Below are 25,551 nucleotides of genomic sequence, written 5' to 3'. Positions count from 1 at the left end.
CTTCAGCATCAAAAACAGGAAAATCTGACAAATCCAGCTAAGAAACCCATTTACCGCTAAGCGAAACCTTTTACAGCTAGTAGCAAGTAAATTGTTTCAGGGAGGTGTAAATGACAGACAATAGACAGATAATCTTACAGATAAATGCACAGAGGGTCTTGCAGCAATGAGAAAATGTAACAACCTAAAAAAATCATATAAACGCAACATCCTTCACCAATCAGCCTCGACTTTACTCAATATGCTGAAGCTGCCCTGTCAGCTATTAACTGGTTCATATCATGACTTGGGGCCTAGCAGCAGGGCTACTGAACAGCTTCAGACGAAAGACACCGTGGCTCAATCCAGAAACCACCGAGAACAGTTCACTGCTGCAACGGGAGCGTCTGCATAAGGGCGCTCCGCTCTATAAAGACATGTGCCACAGCAGACTTGGACCAGTACCCCGTTCAGTGGCAGTCCAACAAAAAGATATTGACATCAATTGCCTTTCTTCTTATGGGCGTGAATCGAAAAGACCCAAGAGGATATTATTCATCAACATCAATCATCCACATTAACATGTTTAACATGTGGGGGGTGGAGCTTGGCTCGAAACAGGAATAGCAGCCTGAGTCTGCGCCGATTGAAGATCCATGAATAATTCGTACAGACTGCCACCTACCAAGCGCCAATAGCCACGAACCGGAATAGTGCCGCACCCCGCGGACGAAGATTTGACCCCACGAGACCCACTCTGGCCGACGTACTGGAGCAGAGAAGAGTGAGGAGAGTTGGGCCGTGAAACCCCGTACTGCAGTGCACGCGAGGTAGAGCGACGTCACTGTACGTGCGGGAGAGCGCCAACAGGAAGAGCCGGTCCACGGCGGCGAGAAGAGGAGCCACGTGGGATCTGCTGGCCGCGACTTCATCCATGTTGGTGAGGACTCGGAACAGGAGAAGGAGCACTTGAGGTACCAGCGGAGGCGGAGCAGTGACTGGTACGGACTGCAGAGTGGAGCGCGGCGGAAGAGATCTAGCACCTTTCCCTCCGCCGGACAGCAACGAGAGCACCGCGGCTGATCGAGGTGAGCCACAGACGCACCGGCATGCAGAAGAGCGGTGCGGACACAGTGGGTCCGGCCACAATTACCAACACAGGCCAAAAACCCTGAGGGGACCCAGCATACGGACATAGTGCCTTCCTGGGGGAGTAAGTGTGCACCATTGCTCAGGAGCTAGTATGGAGGGGTTCTGACAGGCACCACAACACGCGGCGAGCACTCCAAGGGGAGGAACGGTGGAGCAAGACTAGCGCCCGGTGGTCTGCAGACTTCAAATAACGGAGTTCCCGCAAGTTAAGGGGGTGAAAAGGAATAGTATAGTAGCTGCTGCTTAACTAGGCTGGGCCCCGGCAGCGGAGATAGAACATTCTAAAGCGCAGAGGCTGTACCAGAGAGCAAACACTGCGGGCCCCAGGAGAGTGGTGGGCATAACAACAGAGAGCAGACACCGCCTTTCCAGCTGGCTTGGCGTAACAACACCGGAGATGATGGCATGCCAGTAAGAGAGTCAGCAGAAATAGACGCGACTGGGCAGCGGCAAGAGCGAAGAGTGTAGTAGTGGTACAGGAGACAACATAAGGCTAACGTGGGCCACCCCGGACGGCGGAACAACGTATTCCTCGTCGTCAGATCAGAACGGAATAGCCAACAACTGAAGCTATCCAGATAGGAGTACATTGTCACACACATAAACAGTTATGAGGAGACACGCAAGACTGGCGCTGGGTCACCGGTGGTACTCTGAGGCGAAGAAGAGTGGTAGCTGGTCTACCGGAGACTACGCAAACAGGCAATATGGAGCGTTTTGTGGAGAAACTGCTGACAGATCTGCTGGGTACAGAAGTGTTTTCGAACATGTTTGTGGTGGAACGGGCACATCGCTCCTTAGGGCCCAGACCGCCACCGGGGGCCCCGCCTCACCCAATTATCGCCAAGTTGTTAAACTACTGGGATAGAGATGCGACCCTGAGTACAGTGAGGGACAAACAAAGACTGACTTTTGAAGGATCAACCATCTCACTGTTCCCGGACTTCATGGCCAGAGGCGCAAGAGGCCCGAAGACCATTTATCCCTATGAAAAAACAGTTGAGACATGGGAGTGGACTACGCCATGCTGTACCCAGCGAAGCTGCGGGTCAAAAGACAAGGATGTTCTCATATATTTGTTGATCCAAAGGCACTGCAGAAGGCGATTAAGGACTGGAGCAAAGAACTATGACGGAGTCCAGCAAGTCAGCCCCAAAATGAAACGGACGGGAGTTCGCTGGAAGAGCAAGACTGAGGCCTGACTGAGCGCCTGATGTTGATAAGTATACTAGGGCTGCGGGGGGCGGAGGGTGGCAAAGGGAAATAGACAGTGTCAAACTACTGACCATGTTGGGATAGGAACCAAATGACGTACCATGAGACGCGACTGAAGGCGCGTGACATGCACCGGTTGGGTATATGGTCAAGTCTCAGATGTCCAGAGGTCCCAAGATAGCCGACGCACTGGTCAGTAATGAGGAATGGGACATTGCATGCTCTGGGCCTGGTTATCTTGGCGGGGTGTGCAGTAGTGGCATCGCGGCAAGTGCAGATATTATCAATGGCTTGGTGGAAGGGGTGTATATAGCGATCGGCGGGGGAGGCTGGGACGGGCGCATGCAGGTAGATGTGTTTTTATCGTCACACTTGTGCATAGAGCGACCTCCACCCGCAAGTGAAAAACACCAAGGGAGTTCACCAAGTTGGGGGAGGGAGGGGGGGGTGGTAGAACGGGCACACCTTGTACCAACCCAAAGGCCCCCTCCAGGAGCTTGGCCGCGACCGTTCCTCCTCAAGCTCTTGAACTATAGAGATAGGGACGCATTTTTGTGTGAAACTCGCAAGCTCTCCAATCTCAGAGTTGGTGGCAATCCAATCATGGTGTTCCCGGATTACACATCATAGGTGCAGAGGCGTCGAAGCACCTTCACTGCCATGAAACGCCAGCTACACGGGCTTGCGCTCCCCTACTCCTTACTGTTCCCTGCCAGACTGAGGGTGATAGCCAAGGGTACTACCTGTTTCTTTGATTTGCCTGATGAGATGTGGGACTGGCTGGAGGAAGTAGGCCTGTGGACGGGGACTCGCCCCTCAAGCGCGGAAACAACTCGGCCAGTTAATAGAATGTCCCGTCGTCGGGGGAAACGAAGAAGACCGGGAGACATATTCTCGAAGGCAGTGGCACCACGACCGGAACAGAGCGAAGTGGAGCGCCGCAACGCCCTGGATGCAGTTGCAGCACTCGGAATACAGTCATATCGAGAAGCTCACAGCATAAGTTCCTCTGAATCAACGACTGCCAGCGGTTCGTCCACCCCTAGACCTGAGGACTTTGAGGAGGGGAGGCCGCCCAATGTCACCCTGCAGACTGCTGATGATATCGTGTGAGGGACTTCCATCGCTTAGTATAATGAAGGGGGTTCCACACGCAAGTATAGACGAACGTTGCATTGTTTGATACTGATGTTGATCTTTCTTGCAATAAGACTATCATGCACGTAAGTAGTGCCTCTCCTGTGTAGATTAACTGTATTGTTGACCGCATCTCGCAATTACACCATCACCGCTATTGTCACATTTCATCACATACGCGCCTACCATGGTCTGACCACGACCGACGTCGCGCACACATAACACATGCACACGCCTGCTTACAGGCTGGGGACACAAACGACAACTCCGCGCCATAGAGGGCGGAAAAGTAACACATCTAGCTAGGCACACACTACCCACCACTCATACCAATATCCCCATTGGTGTAGTTACTGCCACTGTTGGGCAACACACTTGTTTGGGCGAGCCACACCATGGCGCTCGCCCTCAGCGTTAAAATGGTTCAAGTTCACATTTTAAGTTTTAGTTTCTTAAGATCGACCCGTAACCCCCACACATATTACATATCTACGGCTACATGGTCCAACCCGTATCACTTGGTCCAGCTCAGTTACCAGACATGACACAGATACAAACAGCCACATGGAATATTCCACGCGGCATGCATACACCCACACACCACTACTCCATATTCTCATACTTACAACGCCATAAAGTGGGAATAACCCTTCTCCAGGAAACGTACATGTCCTAGGTAGAATTCGAGCGAATTACGCAAAAAGTGGAGAGGCCAGAGCGGGAATCCCGTTTATCTGTGAAGAAGATATTAATGACTCTGATGGCAGGTACACTATTGTGAAAGGGCGCTTGAATGGCCAGGAGATGTTATTAGGCACCCTCTATACCCCAAAATCAGATCAGGCCTCTTTCCTTGCGCGCATATCTGAGGCAGTTGCCCTCTGGAGTGGGACCCCCTGGCTTCTGGAGGGAGACTTTAACTCAGTTTTAAATGTGGACCTAGACAGGTCATTCCCGCCCCTCAACAGGACCCTCTCTGCGTCCAACGCACAAGCCCTTTCTGGCTGGCTGGCTGGCTGGCACACTGGGCCCTACATGATGTGTGGCGAATTCTTAACCCCACCACCCGCATATACTCATTATTTGGCAGTACATGGGCTACATGTGTGCTAGATAGGCTGGTAGCCTCACAAGCTTTACTCCCACTTATCCGGGGTGCTGACTACCACTCTGATCATAAACCCGTATTGCTACACCTCATATGGAAGCATACTGCCCTCCAGTCGCCACTTGGTGGCTCCAACCTAGTGCCCTTGAAGATCCGGCATTCCGGTAGTCACTAGTGACAGCATCGTAGCATATTTTGAGCTAAATGAAGGCATGGCCAGCGATGCGCTCATTGAGTGGGAAGCCTTTAAAGTATCCATCAGGGGCCACTGTATGGGGCCACATGGAACGTTCGCAAACAGCTCTCTGATTCCTTAACACAGATCGAGGCTCAACTTCTGAGTTTTGAACGCGAGGGGGAGGCAGAGTTTCACGTTGCCTAGCGGCATTGCGCTCCGAGCACGCGGAATACATTGAGCGACTTCACTGCCACAACTATGCCGCACACACAGCCCGTACTCACTCTGCGGCAGATAGAGCTGGCAGATTGCTAGCTTGACTGATCCGACAAGACAATGCCCACGCTCTGATTGGAGCGCTGTGTGCACACATGGGGCAACTCTTAGTTATGCAGCGTGGCATACATGTGGCTCTGACACAACATTACACACTTCTATACCAGTCCCACTGTAGCTGCGATGACCAGGATCTGGGGAGGTTTTTAGATGGTCTGCTGCTACCCAAAGTGACTAGGGAACACAGTGAGATGCTCAATGAGCCGATCTCCCTGGAGGAACTTGGTCAAGCCTTACAATCCCTAGCATCCGGGAAGACCCCAGGGCCAGACGGGCTACCGGCGGAGTATTATAAGGCATATCGCGTCTCATTGGTGCAGCGTCTTGGCACAGTCCTCCCCACTGCATTAGACTCTCGGCGGCTTCCGTCCTCCATGCGTGAGGCGCATCTAATATCATTGCTGAAGCCAGGTAAAGACCTGGTGGAGAGACCCCTAGCCCTGCTTAACACCGGCTATAAAATACTGGCGAAGGTGCTCAGGCGATCCCAGGATTGGTCCATACAGACCAGAATGGCTTTGTACCCGCCCGCAATACCTCCCTCAATCTGCGGCGCTTCGACAGGGTGGCCACCTACGCAGTTGGGGAGTGGCCGAGAGCAGGGTGTCTTGTGCTGGACCTAGAGAAGGCCTTCGATTCTTTAGAGTGGCCTTATCTATTTGCAGTACAGGCCCAACTTTTATACAACTGACACGTCTTCTCTACACTGACCCAACTGTCAGAGTCAAAGTGAGCCCCTACATCTCTGATCCCTTCCCTATACAAAGAGGCACGCATCAGGGGTGTCCTCTGTCCCCACTCTTGTTTGCGCTCGCTATGGAGCCATTAGCGGAGACACTACGCTCCCGGTTGGAGGATGGAATACCCCTGGGGGATGCTACCCATCAGGTCTCACTGTATGCGGATGATCTCATCTACTAAAGGGAAATTACCCGGGTTCCTTCCCAATTGGCCCACTTACTGGAGGGGTTTGATATACTCTCCGGATTGAAAGTAAATGTGGATAAATCCTGCCTTTACCCATTCAAGGATGGGCTTAGTGACCTGGCATTCACCATGAGTGGCAAGCTAGTACAGTGGAAGCCTGACACGTTCCGCTATCTAGGAATTCAGATCTACCGACAACCGAACAAACTTTTTGATGGGAACCTAGGGAGGGCGGTGACATCCATTAAGTCACAAATGTGATTCTGGAGCACATTGCCACTGGCCATGGCGGGCAGAAAAGCCCTCACTAAAATGGTGATACTTCCGTGGCTCCTATACTACTTTACGAACTTGACGCTCTACGTGCCGGCTTCCTTCTTTATCGCCTTCGAAAAGCAGCTCAGAGACTTCATTTGGAGCAATACCATACATAGGCTGGCACTTAACAAACTGTATCTGCCCACAGACCGGGGTGGGCTGGTGGCTCCCTGTTTTGAAAATTTCTACCTAGCCTCTCCACTACAATGGATTGCACGGTGGTTGTAGAACCGTCATTGTGCGGACACTGCTACTACACAGCCGCCCTACCCCCAGGAGCACATTGTCAAACTGTTCCATCCGAGATCCCGTCTGCGTCTGCCAGAACCTCTGCCGCTTGCTGTGGCCTACAGATGCTTCCGCAGGAGTCTCTATATAATGCGCAGCGTGGTCCCCTTTGCACCGGCGATACCACTGGAGGGAACCCCCACTGGGCAAGCGGTACTGTCAGCATTCACACTCCAGGAGTGGCAGGAAAAGGGCATTCACACTCCTGGAGATTTGTACCATGAGGGGACGCTTACCTCATACACAACGCTTGTGGATGAAGAGGGATTACCACCTGGGCAGTTTCTCACTCACCGAACGCTGGTGGCCTCGCTCACGGCAAAATGGGGGAACATCACTACAGAGCCACAGATGCATCTCACCATGCAATACCTACACGTCATGGGACCGGGTAGACATCTGACACACTGGTTTGCTGCTTCGCTCAGGGCTCATGCAGCGATCCGCCTTGATACGCTTAGCCATAAATATGAACAAGATCTGGACCGCCAGTTCACTGATAAGGAATGGGTCCAAGTACTTGAGAGCCCGACAAGCATTCCTAGGAGCATGCGCTTCTGGCAGATACAGTTGTATATCATACATAGGGCATATCTCACGCCAGCGAAAATTAATCAATACTTTAACCTTGGAGATGCCATATGCCCAAGATGCGAGGAACTGGGGGCCGACTTAGTTCACATGTTCTAGAGCTGTCGTAGGGTGGGCGCATACTGGAGGGATGTGGCCGCATTGTTACACGCTTGCACTGGTCAAGAATTACCGTACGAATGGCCTGCATATCTATGACATAAATTCCGTAGGACACCTGCCACGAAAGTCACGTCCAGATTTCTAGATTTAGGATTGATAGTGGCCAAGAGGCTGATTAGTAAAAAGTGGAAAGCATCTGACCCCCCTCACATACGCACTTGGCGTAATTCCATGCTTGCATGGGCCAAAGCGGAAAGTTTTGCTAATAAACGCGATGAAACCCTGGGCCTACGTAAGATCCCTATCGCCACATACTGGGATGCCATATACACTGAGCTACAATATAATATAGACATGCTGCCTATGGATCCATCTGACGCCCAAGCCAATGACCCCTAGTGCGTATACCGATTGAAGCAGTGTATAAACCATGCCATTCCCTTCATGGCAAGCATACACTGGTTGACAGAGCACACATATACACATCCTGGAAATGGGGAGGCGACCGATAGCTGTGAATTGTATGGTCTATATGTAATATTGAATATGAAACTGTAAGGGGGTTGCGAGTCTACATGTTTCGTTACGCATGTTTTTTGCATTACCCTTCCTCCCCCCTCTTTCTTCCTACAGCTACTATGTGAAGCGTTTCCCTCTTTCCCCCTCCCCTCTCTCCCCCTCCCCTCTCTCCCCCTCCCCTCTCTCGCCCTCCCCTCTTTCTCCCCCCCCGTCTTGTATTTTCCTGTGAATCCTTTATTGACGCCTAATTGTACACGACCGACAGTGCACCAGCGGCTCTACATAGCTACCATGTACCAATCTTTACTCTTCAATCGACATTTAAGTCTGCAAGATATGGATAGACCAACACGTCTTTATGTCCACTCTTCCCTTCCCTTTCTCCTTTCTCTTACCTAAGTACTAGAGATGTATTGGTAATACACACAGATTTTGTCCTCCCAAATTTGTCTTTATTTTGCTTTGTGACATGTACTGATATTGACTAAGCACCTGCATATGGCACAGTCTGTAACAACTGAAACGCCCAACAGTGCATATATAAGTAATTGTCATGTCCTGCCTATAAACAAACTCAATAAAAACAGATTCACAAAAAAAAAATGATACTAAGGGCATGTTGTGGTAACACTGATGTGTGACACCCTACATACGCCAACACAAAAAAAAAAAATCGGTGTTGTGAATGCTGCATTTCTGCTGAGACTTTATATGCTTCTAATTTATGGATATAACAGATTGGATCATCTTTGATATCCATAAGCAGTAAAATGTATAGCATCATTGATAAGGGCAAGCGTTTTATCATGCTGGTACTATGAGAACACATTGTACTCTGGCCTCTTAAGAAGAGGGATCAAACAGTTAAACACTATCCAAAATTGTGTGGCATGGCTAATCATCAGCTGAAACCGTTGGGACCCATTCAATCAGGCCTCAGATGTTTCGATGGGCTCAATTACTCCTTGCATTCAGTTCAAGACAGATTAAACTACCAAGAAATGTATAAAAAAGACTATGATCTAGCTCAGAGAATGATTTCATATGTACCCCCCAACCAGATTCCTCTAATACAACCAGGCGAATCTCTCTCATCCTCTTAGCAAAGGAATACAAGACTGCAAGGATATTAAAGACGATACCACTTCTTTTTTTTTTAATGAACTTTCAAGGAAAAGGTCATGTTATACAAGTGATCATTACCAATTTCTATGGCACAGTGTCTTTAACAGGCAGCAGCATCATGCATTATATTAGCGTACATTACTGCGATGTTCACATTCTGTTGGTTTCAGGGCATTAATGGTTCGTCAAGGGAGGGGACAAATGGGGGCTCACACACATTTCCACGATACACATTCCATTGACGATACCACTTTTAGTAAGAACGTTATCAGCAACATTTCTCTCTGCAAGAAATATAATGACTTTTCATTCATTTAGAATGTTTCTGTCCCCAACTTCAGAGTATTTAATTATCCGTATCTTGGTTCAAGTGTACTCTGAAGCAGCTGCCAAGATTTTACCCTGGACAGTATACAGTATCCATCACATACATAATGGATAAAAAACTGGTGTTTGTAAAGTTATACACCACATATCTGATGTTTCTACGAGCTGTAAATAGCATGTAATTATTAATCAATACAAACGGTAGCAGTGCCTATGTGAGGGATCTGTAATCAAATTAAAATAGTCTCAGGAAAACCTACCTGCAAAGGTCAGCGTTTTCTGCATTTTTATATAAACCATGCAACTAGAGTAAACTAAACACCACAAAACTCATTTGACTGAGAAGCGTGCTTCCATTTTTCCATCATAAATGACATACAAAGTAGGCGATGGTATATCGAGGCATTCTTTCTGTAAAGGAGCATTGCTCAGTGAAGTGTCAGTTGGGGCTGTTAATGTATTTTTTGTTAGACAAAATGGAAAGTGGACGGTAATACCCAATATAGTGTTCAATTTTAGGTGTTCTTGCTTTGTAAAGTAAAATGGGACCTCCACTTGGAATGTTACAATTTGCAAAATGTAATTTTTATCTATGGGAAGGGGTTCAAAGATTTCATACATAGGTCGATATATCTTGATGTTTATGAATTAGAAGCAGATACGAGAGAAATAGAATTAGAACTAAGTTTTCAACTCTCAAATATTCCTTTTTCTGTATGTACTTTTGTATTCAAACATCTTACGGTTTTCTGCTTACATTATATTTTATTAATAACAAGTAATATGTGTTAGAAATGATAGGCCTAGTCTTTGTTTCTAAATCATGATTTCGAAAAAGCCAGCTTACAAGTCTGTTTTGGTTTCAGGTAACTGTTCTCTTACCCAATTCTCAGAGCCTAAATGCTGCTGATTTGTCCGTGCTGGGCGCTGTACCTGAGACCCCTCGGCAAATAGCACTGGATCAGTCTTCTCAAGAGAACAGAGTAAGTTCCTCCCACCCCTAGGGAACACTAGCTGACAATCATGTGAATGAAAGAGGTAAGTACTCATGAAAAATCCATGGTTGGACGCACAGGATCTTGTGTCCTCCAAAGCATCCCATTCTTAGTAAACTGTCAATCATTATGAATCAAATTCTTCCATAAGGTGTGGCGGTTGTTGAATTTCCATGGTCATACATGGAAACTGCAGTGGCAGAGAGGTGCTTCTTGCTTCTACGCCTGTATTAATAGCACAGCGGTCTCCTGATCTAATATGTTTGTAAGAAAAAGAGCTTTAAACAATACTACTGACAGATAGGCTTAGGATCCGTACATGCATTTATGTTCTTGTCTACAGACATTTGGCTGGATAGACAGTGTATGCTTCTATTTAAGAGTGCTTGTTTTACTATGTAAAAAAGTTTTATTCTTATCATGAAAAGCTGCAACAATGGCTGTAGGCTTGACTTGTTTAGTGCGAAAACTTACAGCAACATGCCTTTAAGAACGTACTGTTATTGCACAGTGCTAAAGCCTGTCAAAAGGTGTTTTGTTGCAAGGAATTTCACAGAGCTGTGTTGTAGGCAAGGATTTTGATTTTGAGGACCCATCTGATAAACCATGTGAGAGAAAATTTGCACTATGATAAACTTTGTAAGGCGGTTTTAGGAAGGGGTGTATATAGTTCTTCAAACTGAAATTCTGTACACCATTGTAATTGTATCACAGTATGCCTGATTAATTCCTTGTGGAAAAGCTTATGCTAGTACAGTAGACCCGAGTTGGTTAAATGAGCAAGAAGTGAAGAGTATAGGCCTAATGGGCTTATTGTGAAAAGTTTTGTTAAAAACCATAGATAAGTGTCACACGCAGCAACCCGCACAGGAGGTCAGAATATTGGTTTGTATGCTTCGTGCCCTTGCTCATGCGTATTAGGACAATTGTCATCATGACATGGGAAAGCAAAGGCATGTACAACATTCTAGGGTGCCATCTTAGAATGCTCACTTTATTAGACTAGAGAAGCTTTAAACAAGTGCTTCACAACAGCTCAGCATGCTGTTGTTCCTGTGAATTTTCTATTGTACCATCGCTACCCTGTGACTGCTGGTTCATCTTCCATCGATATTATTCTTGACCGTGGATTCCTGATTAGTAGCCTGACTCCACCTTTCTCCCTATATCTACAGAGTTCCTATTTCTATGTACATTGCCTGACACCCTGTTGGTATTTATTGACTTGTATTCTTTTTTCTTGACTTAAAGAACTGACCTATCGTGTACCAACCCAATTTCTGCCCCCAGACCTGTCTTGGAATTTTCTCTGGTCTAGACAATTACCACAATCAGTTTTGACCTTCCTGGTGCGATACTTTGCTTACTTTACCTGCTGCCTTTGCTAGTGTGAAATTATGCCCTACTTAATGCAAGAGTTTGCCGACTTGCTGTCCATTCCTGTTGCAAGACTGAGGCTTTATTCTACTGCCCATTGCCAACTCTTTTAAGCCATTCCTTAATGTTCTGCTCTGGGGTATCAGCTGCTAGTTCTCTCTCGCATTCTATTCCTCTTGGAACTGCATGCTGGGTTCAGCTTGAGTCCTCCATTCTTCAATGACATCTCCAGGTTAAGAGCTATTCTAGGTGAGAGGTGAGAGTGTAAGAATGCGTATTCTGTTTCACGAACTGTGCCTATTCTTGTCATGGTCTCATTTCTAAGTCCCCTTCCTTCTCCCTGGTTTGACCCAACACCTAATGTCTTCACCATTCTTGACTAGACTGCATGATCCAAAAAAGCCTCACTGTCTTTGAGAGGATAGACTAGATCGATCTCCAGCAACTGGCACCTATTTCTGGTGGTGGTGACCGATGCAGGGCTTATCTAGGGTAGCAGCCTTTAAAAGAATGTATCTGCTGCAACTGTGTGAAATTGTCGCCTCACTGCAGTTTTGGAACGCTCGCGTAGTCAATCCAAGGAAGATGGTCACCAGGGAACAACTGTACTGTCTAACTTGATGGAGCTAGGAGGACTCAATCTGGCTTTGAAATACTTTCTACTCTCTAACTCCATCATTTATGCATGACATTTCTTTACATATTTGCGCCAAAGTGTTGTGCATGATTATTGAAGTGATGCAATAATTAGAGTAGTGATAACGTTAAAAAAACAGAAGAACAGCAATAAACCTGGTATTGCTTCTTGAGAATCACTATAGGATTCCCAACCCCACAAAGGAGGGGTTAGTCCTGATATGGACTGGGATGGAGTTCCAGATTTTCAGTGCATTTCCAGAGAAGGATCAAGATGAGGTTTTTTGTTTGCGAGTTTTCGGGGAGATGAAGAGTAGAGTGTTGGTGCTCCTGAGGTTCCTTGTCTGGCCGGCTTTCTTGAGTTTGGTGGCCAGGTAGGTGGGTTTCCCAGTGTGTAGAGCTTTGTGCGTGAGACAGGCGGTTTTTAAATTGACCCGCATTTCGATTGGGAGCCATTTTAGTTCTCTAACTGCCGGCGAATTGTGTTCAAATTTCTTCACTCCTGTGACCATTCTGGCTACTGCATTGAGAGTTGCTCTAAGGGGGGCTAATCAGGATTTTGCTGTTCCTGTGAGGGTTGCATTCCCATAGTCCAGTCTGGACAACACCAGGGATTGGGTGGCTTGTTTGAGATCACTGGGAGGGATGTTGAGCAGTTTAAGGTTGAGGAAGACGCTCTTAGCGGAGTTCTTGATATGTTTGGCCATGTCTAATTTTGGGTCCAGAGTGATCCCTAGTGATTTTACGGAGTCGGTCAGGGTGAAATTGCAGTTGAGTGCATCTATGGCTTTTAGCCATTCTGTGACTTGGGGGTTCTGCTCCTTGTTGGAGATGAGTAGGATTTCCGTCTTGTCTTGGTTGAGTTTCAGGTGGTTGAGTGTTAGCCAGTGTTGGACTTCTATTAGAGTGTCGTTTAGTCTGTGAATGTCGTCAATGGAGGAGGTTTAGAGATAGATATGGGTGTCACCCGCATAAAGGTGGAAGGGGAAGTTGGTTTTTTTTAGAATGGAGGTGAGGGGTTCCATGTAGATGTTGAAAAGTTGCTGAGAGAGAACTTTTCCTTGGGGTACCCCCCTGCTGACGGGGTGTAGGTCCGACAAAAAGTTATTGATTTTTATTCTGTGTGCGGTTCCGTAGAAAGGAGGTGAACCACTGTAGGAGCACCTCATCCACTCCTACCCTTTCTTGCAGTACCTTAATGAGTAATTTGTGTTCAACCGTGTTGAAGGCTGCCGATAGGTCCAAGAGAATGAGCAGACAGCATTGGTCCTTGTCTAGAGACTTGTGGATGTCGTCTATGACATTGAGGATCGCTGTCTTTGTGCTGCAACCTTTTCTGAAGACAGATTGGTGAGGGTCTAGAAGGTTGTTGGAGTCCATGTGTTGAGTGAGTTGGAGGAGAACACATTTTTCCAAGATTTTAGCTAGGAGAGGGAGATTGGAGACGGATCTGAAGTTGTTAAGATTGTTTGTGTCAGAGCCTGGTTTTTTTAGTTGTACTTGGCCAATTTTGAGACAGTCCAGCATGACTCCGATTTTCAGGGAGCTATTTATAATCTTGGTCCAGATCAGAGCTAGGGTGAGCTTGAGCTTTTTAACTAGTTGGTGAGGAATGGGGTCTGAGACGTGAGATGAGGAAGTGGAGCTGGAAATCATTTTTGCGATCTCTGCAACAGAGATGGGATTGAAGTATTTCCAGTTGTTTGAGTGGGGCATGTTGCTGGGGGGGTTGCAGTGAATGTCCAGGGAGAGCTCAATCTTTGTGATTTTATCATTGAAGAAATTGGCAAAGTTGTTACACAGGTCTTTGGAGGGTTGAGCAGAGATGTGGGGGGTTTGGAGGTTTGTTGTCTGATGAGATTGAAGAGTTCAGTGAAGAACTCTGAGAATCTGTGGTCATATTTGTGGTTCCTCTTCAGTAATACAAAAGTGTGGAATTCCCAAAACATTAATATGTCAATTTTATATCCAAATGGTGCAAAATTTGCGGCTACAAAATGTAACACTATGTTAGTTCATTTAAGAAAAACAATTTAGCAGTTAGAGATAGCTCACAGAGTTCCTATATACAGCAAAATGCTCTGAATGACAGATAACATTTTGCAAATTTCATTGTGTGACTTGCCTTTCATACTTCCGAGGTTTATACATTTTGCACCACTAAATCATGTGATAGCAACACTTGTTATTTTCAGTGTTATAAAACTGTGTAACAATGGTAAAAATCAATCTTTTCTTGTTTAACCCTAATAAGAAGGGTAATTTCTGTGCTAACTTTCGTTTCTTTTTATCTATACTGTTCCTCCTAATTTATATTTTTATCACTTGATATAGTGTGCACTAACACACAGAGAAGTTATTTATACTGGGCGTTTCTATTTTATTAGTGGCACCTCAATCATGAGGTAATGTACATCAGTACGATTGAGTGTGGCGTCTAGTCCACAGGGAGTTACAGGAACTAGCTTGTAGTGTGATGAAGAATAGGAAATTGGCGCACTAAGCTGTTACTTGTATTTAACGGATTACTAGTTATTTAGAAATTAGGCAAATGTATATCATACTACACCTACCTGATCTAAGGTGTGTAAGCGTAACACCTTAAAGTTGCCCTTTTTTAAAAAACCTTTATTTGTCATTTTATAAACAGCAAAGCAGCACTGTGATCAAAGGTCGAATTGTAATATCAAAATATACAAACATGGTTCATACCATGATGACAGATACAGTTGTAAAGCACAAGGAAAATAAGAGTGCAAATATAGCCAGATGTTTATATCCCGCAACCGGCTCTGACCTAAGTGTCACCAAACTGTAGTTATACATCACTATCCGTGGAGTCATCCTCCGAGGCATCTCCCACCAGACCTCAGAATTTATTACATATTACACCCCTGACTTCCATATAAACTTGTAATTTGGTACTCGTGGACATTAGGTGCATATAAAGTAACCAAGCAGATAGCCATCCTATCAAGCTGACCCTGCAAGATGACATACCTTACTTCCACGTCAGCTACCACATAAGTGGGAACAAATGGGATCTCCAGAGCCACCCAAACCAGTACTCCCTTAGCGTATGTTGAACAGGAGGCATGATACAGCTGACCTTTCAATTTTTGGCCACCATGTCAATTTCTGTATTGTTAAGATGTGTCTCTTGGAGACAAGCAATGTTTGCCTTATGGTGCTTCAAGAAGGATAAAACCCTATATCATTTGACATAGGTACTCAAACCCTGAACATTCCAGCTAAGTATGTTAAAGTTACCTCCCATTAGTGCAATACTTTGATGCAGGATGCAAATCCTCACCCTGTGCTATTGCCAGTCTGACAGTGATGCAAGAAAACTGAATGGAAAAACTAGAAAGAAGAAAACATTCCCTCCCACCCCAGGACAAACACAGTGTTACCGTCATCCTACGTAAGTTCACTTTAACCATGTGCCAGGACAAAATAATTTCCCTGACCTATCCAACTGGGTTAGGAGCCCCAACTCTGTACCCCCTCTCTGCCCACGCCTAATCTGCAGTCCACGGAAGTTGGTCAAGTGAAAAGGAGTAGCATGACATTGATCAATTATTGAATGTACATACCACTGTACACATGGATTTTGTCTAGATCCCTGTAAGAAAAAGATTGGTGTTAAACGGCAAAACAAAATGTGTAGCAATTATGTAGTGGCGAAATAGCTAGACCAAATTATTCAGTCTGGCAAGTTACAGATGCCTCAGAGCATGCACAAGAGCGGATGCCCTGCAGCCCCAGTATTACACATCACTCCTGTGACATGAGACAAGCTTTACAGTAAACAACATTACTCTTAGTCTCTGGTACCACATCTATAGGAAGAAGTTGAGTGTCACTCAATTGGGAATTTGAAGGGGCTGCAGATGAACCAGGCTCAGCCACTGTGAAGTACCTGTGTCCGCCACCTGCATGGTTCCTTCATCCTTTATTGTGACTCTATCTCCCCTCCCCTCCTCGGCCAAGCTAACCCACAGCAACCCCTCCCGGTACCACGGAATAGCGGTGCCCCGGAGCAGTACCATACCCCCAAGCTGTGGACTGAACCTTTTCCCATATTTCCAGACAGTCCAGGACATCCTCTGGGTGCTCCAAAAAGTGCTTTACCATTAGAGAGGACCTTCAATTTGGATGGATAAAGCAACATATACTTCAGGTTCATTGCAGATAATTTCTGCTTAACTTCCAGGAATGACTTATGCGGCCCTTGGACCTTCCTAGTATAGTCAGGGTAAATGGCAAGAGAGTGATTATCAAATTTTGGTATTTCCCATTCTCTAGCACCTTGGAGAATACAACCTATGACGCATGTCCCTATAATTCAACATTTGGCCATAAAGGCTTGAGGGGTACACCAGATCGCGGGGGCAGCATCAAAGTGTGGTGCGCTCATTCCACTACAAAGAACTCCGAAAGGCCCTGTGGACTCCACTGCTGCCTCATCCATTGCTCTAAGACGTTTTCCGCCAAGGAGCCCTTCACCCTGAGGCCTGCCCCACTCCGGGGTTCAACACTAGTCCCCGTCTACAGCCAATCACACGCTTCTGTTGATTAACGAAAAGGAGGCAGGCAGGCCGTCCCCGGAACCCCAAGGCTTACTTATCACGCCGGTCTCTGAGAGCCCTCACCCAGAACCCCACTGCTCCAATAGCGAACCCAAAGCAGCCAGCTCACACAGCCGGGGGATGCCTGGGGACTGCCACTCGCCAAGCCAGGCCACGGCAACGTAGCCACTTGTCTCCTCACCCAAAAGGGCGTTGCCACAGTTCAGGATCCTCGCCATTCATCACAATCAGTCGACCCTCGTCTCTGTTGCAGTTTTGTAGCCGCAATGAAATCTAAAAATGTTAAGAATAGCAGGATTGTGAAGAATATTAGACAGGCCTACCGGGAGCAGTAAGAAACTACTTCCTGTCGGCTATCCTGCTAGGCCACGCCCCCCAATGTAGCCCTGGCAGAGTACAGGGCTGCTGGCAGAGTACAGGGCGGCTTTTTAGAAGATGGAGATATGGAGAAATGTAGGGCAATCAAGTATTTTGCTGGCAGAATCTCTTTGTGGAAACACATGGGAAGCACGGTGTACTGGGCCTCAACCTTGGTGGTTTAGGTCCTTTGCCTCTGATGTCTAATAGTCTGTCCTGCTACGGCTTTTCAGTCTGCGTCAAGCACAACTCTTTCAGCACTTGACTTTCAGTGGTAGAGATGGTGAGCAGTCGCAGGCTTCTCAGGGAGGTAGCGTGGCCACGATGTAATAGGAATTGGCTTAGGTGCAGTTTGACTTTCAACTCTCTTAATCATGCACTGTTTTTCAGTCTTTCTCTAATTCCTTACCCAAATACAGATGCATGTCTGCTGATCATTCTGAGTCCTGGTGGCCGTTCTACTTCCTGCTGGCTTCGCCATTCCTCAGCTTCTGGAGCTGAGTGTGAGCCAGTCGTCACAGTTGGGCCTTTCTCACAGCCACTTTTGCAGCTACTCAGTTGGTTGAAGGCTTATTAGGAGGGCATTTTGTCTTCGTAGCCCCAGCGGTGAGAATTGCAGCACTACCCAGATGTGCAGATCTAGAAGGTTGCAGGCATGGATCTACTGGGTCCTTGACAGCAGGTAAAGTGAAGAGTCAGCCTTACTGGCTGGATGGGATGTCAATGGCTCAGGCCATGTCGCGGTTGGATACTTCTGGGCACAGCGGCTCAGGGCACACCCCACTCAGTGTCTTGGCATAGCTGCTCAGGTCACGTCGCCAATGACAACTTCGGCATTGCAGCCAGGCTGGGCTACATGTTTACATCCCAACTGGTAATTACTGGACAGTCTGCAGCCCACCGATGCCGGAGTGCATTGATCATTCTCTGTAGTCCTCCACTCCTGTAAACCAGCCACACTGGGGTCAGCTGACCCTCTCCCCTCCTGGACAGTTACTCTTCCTGTAGAGTTGGCAGGCTCTTTCCCTCTGTCAGCAGGAAGGCTGCCGTCTAGACATTCAGGACAGGTGGTCAGGTTTGCTGCATAAGGCAAACTTCAGGCGTTATTCCCTCACCTCTGGAAGCTGACACTAGCTCTGGTTGCATAGCAGTACTGGGAGTACCCTGTGGAGCACTCCCTTCCTAGGACAGTTAGATCTTGGTAGTGGAACAGGTTGGTTAGTGGTTCTCACTTTTATACAGTCAAAGAAGACATATGATGTGGATCCACTATCTACACTTTTAGAACCAGTTTGGGGGTGGTTCTACTTTCAAGTGTCCTCTCCTAGCTGCTCACCAGATACAGCAATTTTGTGGAGATTGATATTTTTCACAGCAGGGTAGTCTCCAACCTTAAGCACCCACAACAGAGGCACAAAGAGGTGTGATCTTTCTGAGATTGGCTTACATCAGCCACACTGAAGAGTAGTCCGGGTAAAGACAAAATATTGGCCTCACCTAAGGGTTCCCTTTCACCTCAATCCAGATAATGCAGCTAGCATCTTCCATAATCGTATAAAAAGCATTGGAGATTGAATGAATGATAATTGTTTGTAACTTAACTCAGGGAAAACCGAGATTCTTCTCTTTGGAACATCACATCCTTTCTGATTTGTAGCTGGCAGCCCCGTGATATGAGTGCCTTGCCAAAGCCATTCGACAAAGTAAGGAATTTAGGTGTAATCTTTGACAATCTACTGACTTTTTATCTTAAAAACAATTAAGAAAATTCTCCTATTTATAACAGTCTTCATAAGACCAGTTATCACTGCATTAGTCCTATCCAAATTAGTCTATTGTAATCCGCTGTACACTAATATTCAGAAAAGCTGCTAACCAAATTGTAAACACTGCAAAATGCGGCAGGATATCTGGTGTAGGTACTACCCAAACATGAATCAGCAACTTTTGCACTTAAGGAATCTACACTGGTTACCAATAAAAAGGAGAATTGCCTTTAAGGCCTTTTGTATCGCCTTCAAGGCGCTGCGCAGTATGGGACCAGATTATCTCTTTCAAAACTTCTCTTGGATCATCCACACTATACCTCTACACTCCATGGCTATAAAAAATGTTGTAGTTCCTAAAGTTAAGAAATCATATTGGGGAGGCAAGAACTTCCTGGTTGCCACAGCTAAATTGTAGAATTCCCTTCCTCTCGAATTGAAAGCACTGAATAATCTCCTGCAGTTTAGAAAAGGCGTTAGAACGTGGCTTTTTAATCAATAACTTATTTAATTTTTAAACTGACTAAGAAACAAACTTAATCTTAAATGGTTACCTAACAAGGCAGGTCCAAGACACCCTCAAGTATATGAGTGCTCTATAATACCAAATACCAACATAACATTTACCAATATGGACTACAGTTCCTCTTGTCATTCCCTCTATCAACCAAATGGCAGTGTTACAGGGAGAGCTCTTTGCTCAGTAAAAGGCTAATCCTCTTTGCCCACTTCAATTCAGGTCTCCTGACCGCAGCTTCAGGAATGTCAGCAATACACTTCTACTGACTGGAAAAACAATCTTGCCTTTATATTGTACATTATGCTCGGTCAAAGGCATACAAAATTGATCCCACTAGTCCTCCATTACACTGATTCACTCATTCACACAGTACATGTACAACGTGGCCACGTATACAAATATGCCCAACATACACTTGGAATGTTAGCAATACAATCTGGGTAAGCGCGTACTAGCAGAACATGACACAAGTGGACCAGTAGGCCTCCACTTCAACGACACTGAAAAACAAGCATTGGAAAAACCAATAGGTGTCACCTATGCAAGAACTGTTGGCTTTGTTAATGTATTTTAGCCATGTTGTACACAAGCATGGCTGCTGTTCAGCATGTTAGTGGCGTAGAAGAGAATGGCGAGGAGTGGAGTATCATAGAGTGGAGTGAGTAGAGTAGACTGACAGAGAGTGGAGTGAAGTTGCATACAGTGTGGTCGCGTGTCATGGAGGAAGTAGAGTGGAGGGGCATAGAGTGGATTAGAGGGACTTAGAGTGGAGTGGCATAAAGTGTCGTAGAGTGAAGTGGTGTAGAGTGGAGTAAAATGGCATAAAGTGGCAAAGAGAGAGTTGCGTACAGTGGAGTAGTGTGTCGTAGTATAGACTGAAATAGATAGTCATAGAGTGGAGTGGCACAGAGTTGAGTAAAATGTTGTAAAGAGGAGTAGCATAGAGTGGAGTTAATTGGAGGGACGTTTGATGGAGTACAGTGTCTTTGAGTGGAGTAGAATGTCATAGGGTAGAGTGGAATGAAGTGACGCAGAGTGGCATAAAGTGGCGGAGAGGGAGTGGAGTAGAGTGTTGTAGAGTAGAGTGGCTTAGAATGTAGCAGATTGTGGTAGAGTGAAATGCCATAGATTGTCATAGAGTGAAATAGCATAGATTGTCGTAGAGCAGAGGGACATAGAATGTCTTAGAGTGCAGTGTCTGGAGGGTACAGTGGAGTGTAGTAGAGTGTTGTGGTGTAGAGTAGATTGTCGTAGAGTGGAGTGGCAAAGAGTGTTGTGGAGTGGTGTAGAGTGGAGTGTCATAGAGAGTCGTAGAATGGAATGGCATTGAGTGGTGTGGAGTGGCATAGAGTGGAGCAATGAGCCATAGAGTAGAGTGGCGTAAAGTGTCATAGAGGGAGTTGCATAGAGTGGAGCAGAGTGTTGGAGAGTGAAGTGGTGTAGCGTATCGTAGAGTGGAGGGTCGTAGAGTTGAGCATTGAGCAGAGTGTCGCAGAATGGAGTGGTGTAGAGTTGAGTAAAGTGTCATAGAGTGGAGTGGAGTAGCATGGAGTCACGTAGCGTGGAGTGGAGTGGTGCAAAGTGTTGTGTCAGATTGTCTTAGGGTGGAGTAGCATACATTGAAGTGTTGTGTCGTAGAGTGGAGCATGTGGTAGAGTGGCATGGTTGGCGTGTCTTAGAGTGGAATGTCGTAGAGTGGAGGGGAATGTCGTAGAGTGGAGTGGCATGCTGTAGAGTAGAAGGCCATAGAGTGGAGTGTCATGAAGTGGCGTGTTATGAAGTGTAGTGTTGTAGAGTGGAGGGACACGGGGTGTCATAGAGTGAAGAATAGTGTTGTACAGTGGAGTGGTTAGAGTGTAGTGACCTAGTGTGGAATATGCAGTGTGGTAGCGCACTACCATTACATATTTTTAATTGTAATGACCATTACATTTCGACAGACATACAGTTTTACTGATAAAACTGTGGAAATGGTATCATCTAATGTATTGATTTGTTTTGATTGTCTTTAAATATTTGTTTCCCCCACATTTCATAATTACCACAAACTGTGCTTCATTTGTACTTTACTAATTCTGATCTATTCTGAAATATCTCCACAGTTCATTTTCAGACATTTAAATTTTGTTCGGTGCTAGAAAAAATCCTTTCGTTTTACAACCCCAGATTGTCAGATAAATCCTCTCTCTTTGAAGTCAGAAAGGGAAAGTAAACACCAAGCTCTCTCGGAAGACAGAGGCTGACATTTGACCTCTGTCTTTCAGTGCACAGCAAATGTGACAAGAACAAACATAAAGGCCTGTTTACAGAAAGTGAGCATTGTGGAAAAATACAGTAAACAGGCCATGCTCCATGGGAGGGGTTAACTCAAGCTGGACATCCTAAAACAAATAAAGCCAGCAAAAAGCAACTGTGAGTTACAAAACACTCAATGGTAACTAGTGGGAGCAGTGCTTTCCCAGGGAAGATATCAGAATGTCCCCAAGGTGTGTCTGGTATGCTTTGACCTAAAAAAAAGTCTGGACACAATTAGGTATTCACAACACACAGTACCCTGCCACACTCGCTCTACATGCTAAATCCACAAGATGGAGAATAGTCCAGTGTGGGTAAAATGAGGGCATGCTTGTTGTGCCCCTCCAGGACGTAGGATGTGTACAGGAACTCACTATTGTCTAGATTAATTTGAGACTAGAGCCAAAATAAACAAGCACTTGCAAATCCAATAGTTCTCGCCTATGCAAGAGCTATTGGCTTTGCCAATATGTTTTAGCCATGTTGTACACCAGTGTGGCTCCTGTTCAGCATGGCTAAAGGTTAGGGGGATAAAGGAGAGTGGCATTGGGTGTAGTGCTGTAAAATGGCATAGAGTGGTGTAGAGTAGAGTTGAGTGGTGTGGAGTGTTATGAAGTGATGTGGAAGGAGTAGAGTGTTGTAGAGTGGCAGGGCCTAGAGTTGAGTAGCATGAAGTGGAGTAGAGTGTCAGAGTGGAGTGCATAGAGTGTTATGGAGTTTTGTAGAGCACAGAGGAGTGGTGTAGAGGGTGTTGCATAGAGTGGAGTACAGTGTTGTAGCGTAGAGACATAGAGCAATGTAAATTGTCATAGAGTAGAGTGGCATAGAGTGGAGTAATGTAGGAGAGTGAAATGGCAGAAAGTGGAGTAGAGTGTTGTTGAGTAGAGTGTAGTAGCATAGTGCCCTGAAGTGGCTTGGAGTGGAGAAGTGTATCGTAAAATAGGATGGAGTAAAGTGGCAAGGAGTGGCATAGAGGGAGCTGTGTAGAGCGTCGTAAAATAAAGTAGGTTTGCAGAGTGTTGTAGAGTGGAGGTGCATAGAGTGGAGTAGAGTTTAATGGAGTAGGGCATCATAGAGTGGAATATCATAGAGTGGAGTGTCATAGAGAGGCCTAAAGTGAAGTGGCGTTAAGTGCAGAGTAGGTTGGCATAGAGTTCAGTGGCTTGGAGATCATTGGTTTTGAGTAAAGTGGTGTAGAATGCATTGGAGTAGAGTACAGTGGAAGAGTAGAATGGCATAAAGTGGTGCAGAGTAGAGTGCAGTGGCGTAGAGTATATTGTTTCAGGGTAGAGTGAAGTGGTTCAGGATAGAGTGGAGTGGTGCTGTAGCATAGAATGCAGTGGTGTAGTATGCAGTGGCGTAGAGTGATTCAGAGAGCAGTGGTGTAGAGTGCAGTGGTGCAGAGTAGAAGAGTGGTATATAGTACTGGGGCTTAAAGTGCAATGGTGTTAAGTGCAGTGACAGAGTGCAGTGGTGCCAAGTAGAATGGCATTGAATTCAGTGGCAGAGAGTGCAGTCTTGCAGAGTGGAGTGGCGCAAAGTAGTGTAGCACAGACTAGAATGGTGCAGAGAGCAGTGGTGTAGAGTACAATGGTGCAGAGTAGAATAGAGTGGCATCAAGTGCAGTGACATAAAGTGCAATGGTGAAGCGTGTTGTAGCACGCAGTAGCGTAGAGTGCAGTGGTGCAGAGTAGAGTGACGTTGAGTTCAGTGTCGCAGAGTGCAGTCTTGTAGAGTAGAGTGCCATAGAGTGCAGTGACATAGATTGCAGTGACCCAGAGTAGAGTAGTGCAGAGAGCAGTGACGTAAACTCCAGTGGTGCAGAGTAGAACAGAGTGTTGCAGTGTGCATCGCGTAGAGTAGCGTAGAGTGCAGTGATGCAGAGGAGTTGGCGTAGAGTACAGAGGCTTAGAGTGCAATGCTTTTGAGTACAGTGGTGTTGAGAGCATTGGCGTGGAGTGCAGTGGTTTAGAGTAGAATGGTGTAGAGGACAATGGGGTAAAGTGGTACAGAGTAGCGTAGAGTGACACAGCATAGAGGCATAGGGAGCAGTAGTGTAGAGTACATTTTTTCAGAGTATAATGAAGTGGTGTAGAGTGTAGTGGTGCAAGGTAGAGTGGACTGTGTAGGGTAGAGTGCTGTGGCATTGAGTAGTGGCGTTGAGTAGGGTGGTGCAGAGTAGAGTGAGTTAGAGTGCAGTGGCGTGCATTGGTGCAGAGTGGCGTAGAGTGTAGTGGATTAGGGTACATTGTTTCAGAGTAGATTGAAGTGGCGTGGGGTGGTTTCAGGGTAGAGAATAGTGGCATACAGTGCATTGGCATAGTGTGCAGTGGCATAAAGTGCAGTGTTGTAGAGTGGAGTGGAGTGGTGAAGAATAGAGTACAGTTGAGCGGCCTACACTGGAGTGGTGTAGAGATCAGTGGGGAAGAGTGCAGTTGTCCATATTAAAGTGGGGTAGAGTGCACTAGCATAGAGTAGAGTGGTGCAGAGTCTAGTATAGTGAAGTTGAGTAGAATGCAGTGGTGCACAGTAGATTAGAATGGCATAGGGTGTAGTGGCGTAGAGTGCATTGACATAGATTGCAGTAGAGCGGTGTAGAGTGCAGTGGCACTGAGTTAAGTGGTGGAGATTGAATTCTTCAGAGTAGAGTGATGCAGAGTAGAATGGTACAGAGTTGACTGGTGCAGAAAGCAGTGGTGTAGAGTACAATGTGCAGACTATAATAGAGTGGCATATAGTGCAGTGACATAGAAGAGTGGTGTAAAAAGCAGTGGCATAGAGTACAGTGGTGCAGAGTAGAACAGAGTGCCGTAGCGTGCGGTGGCGTAGAGTATAGTGGCGTAGAGTGCAGTGGTACACAGTAGTTGGCATAGAGTACAGCTGCTTAGAGTGCATTGATTTTGAGAAAAGTGGTGTTGAGAGCATTGGCGTACAGAGCAGTGGTTTAGAGTAGATTGGCATAGAGGGCAGTGGGGCAAAGTGGTACAGAGTAGTGTGAAGTGACGCAAAATATAGTGTAGTGCCGTGGAATGGCGCAGAGTGAATTAGCGTGGTATAGAGTGCAGAGACTTAGGGAGCAGTAGTGTAGAGAACATTGTTTCAGAGTAGCATGAAGTGGTGTAGAGTGGAGTGGTGCAAGGTAGAGTGGAGTGGTGCAGGATAGATTGCAGTGGCATAGAACGCTGTGGTGTAGAGTAGAGCGGCTTAGAGTACATTGTTTAGATTAGAGGGAAGTGCGTGGAGTGGTGCAAGGAAGAGAGTAGTGGTGTACAGTGCATTGGCATTGAGTGCAGTGGTACATAGTAGTGAAGGGTACAGGGCACTAACAGAGTAGAGTGGTGCAGAGTAAAGTAGAGAGGCGTACAGTGAAGTGGTGTATAGTTCAGTGATGCACAGTAGATTCGAGTGGTATATAGGGAAGTGGCATAAAGTACAGTACAGTGGCATAGAGTAAAGTAGTACAGAGTAGAGTGCAGTGGCAAAGAGTAGAGTGTCAGAGAGGGCACTGCTGCAGAGTAAAGTGGCGTAGAGTGCATTGGTGTAGAGTTCAGTGGAGTGTTGTAGAATAAAATTACATAGAATGAAATGGTGTAGAGTGGCGTAGAGTGCAGTGCCGTGGAGTGGCACAGAGTGTAGTAGAGTGGCATAAAGTTCAGTGGCTTGGAGTACATTGTTTTAGAATAGAGAGACATGGCATGGAGTGGTGCAAGG

The 25,551-nt window shown here is 46.3% G+C and overlaps 1 protein-coding gene across 3 annotated transcripts in view; it reads left to right on the top strand.

The window, feature by feature from the left end:
- The window catches only part of PRDM10 (PR/SET domain 10), a 1,096,800-nt gene that overhangs the window by 196,170 nt on the left and 875,079 nt on the right, over window positions 1-25,551 (top strand). For all 3 annotated transcript variants that reach the window (XM_085647206.1, XM_085647205.1, XM_085647207.1), the window contains exon 5: window positions 10,169-10,285. In XM_085647206.1, the coding sequence (XP_085503332.1) occupies window positions 10,169-10,285 (117 nt within the window). The remainder of the gene's footprint in view (window positions 1-10,168; window positions 10,286-25,551) is intronic.

Source organism: Triturus cristatus, chromosome 3_2 (genome assembly GCF_964204655.1).
Source record: "Triturus cristatus chromosome 3_2, aTriCri1.1, whole genome shotgun sequence".
NCBI classification, from domain to species: Eukaryota; Metazoa; Chordata; class Amphibia; order Caudata; family Salamandridae; genus Triturus; species Triturus cristatus.
This window is presented reverse-complemented; position numbering and strand designations above follow the sequence as displayed.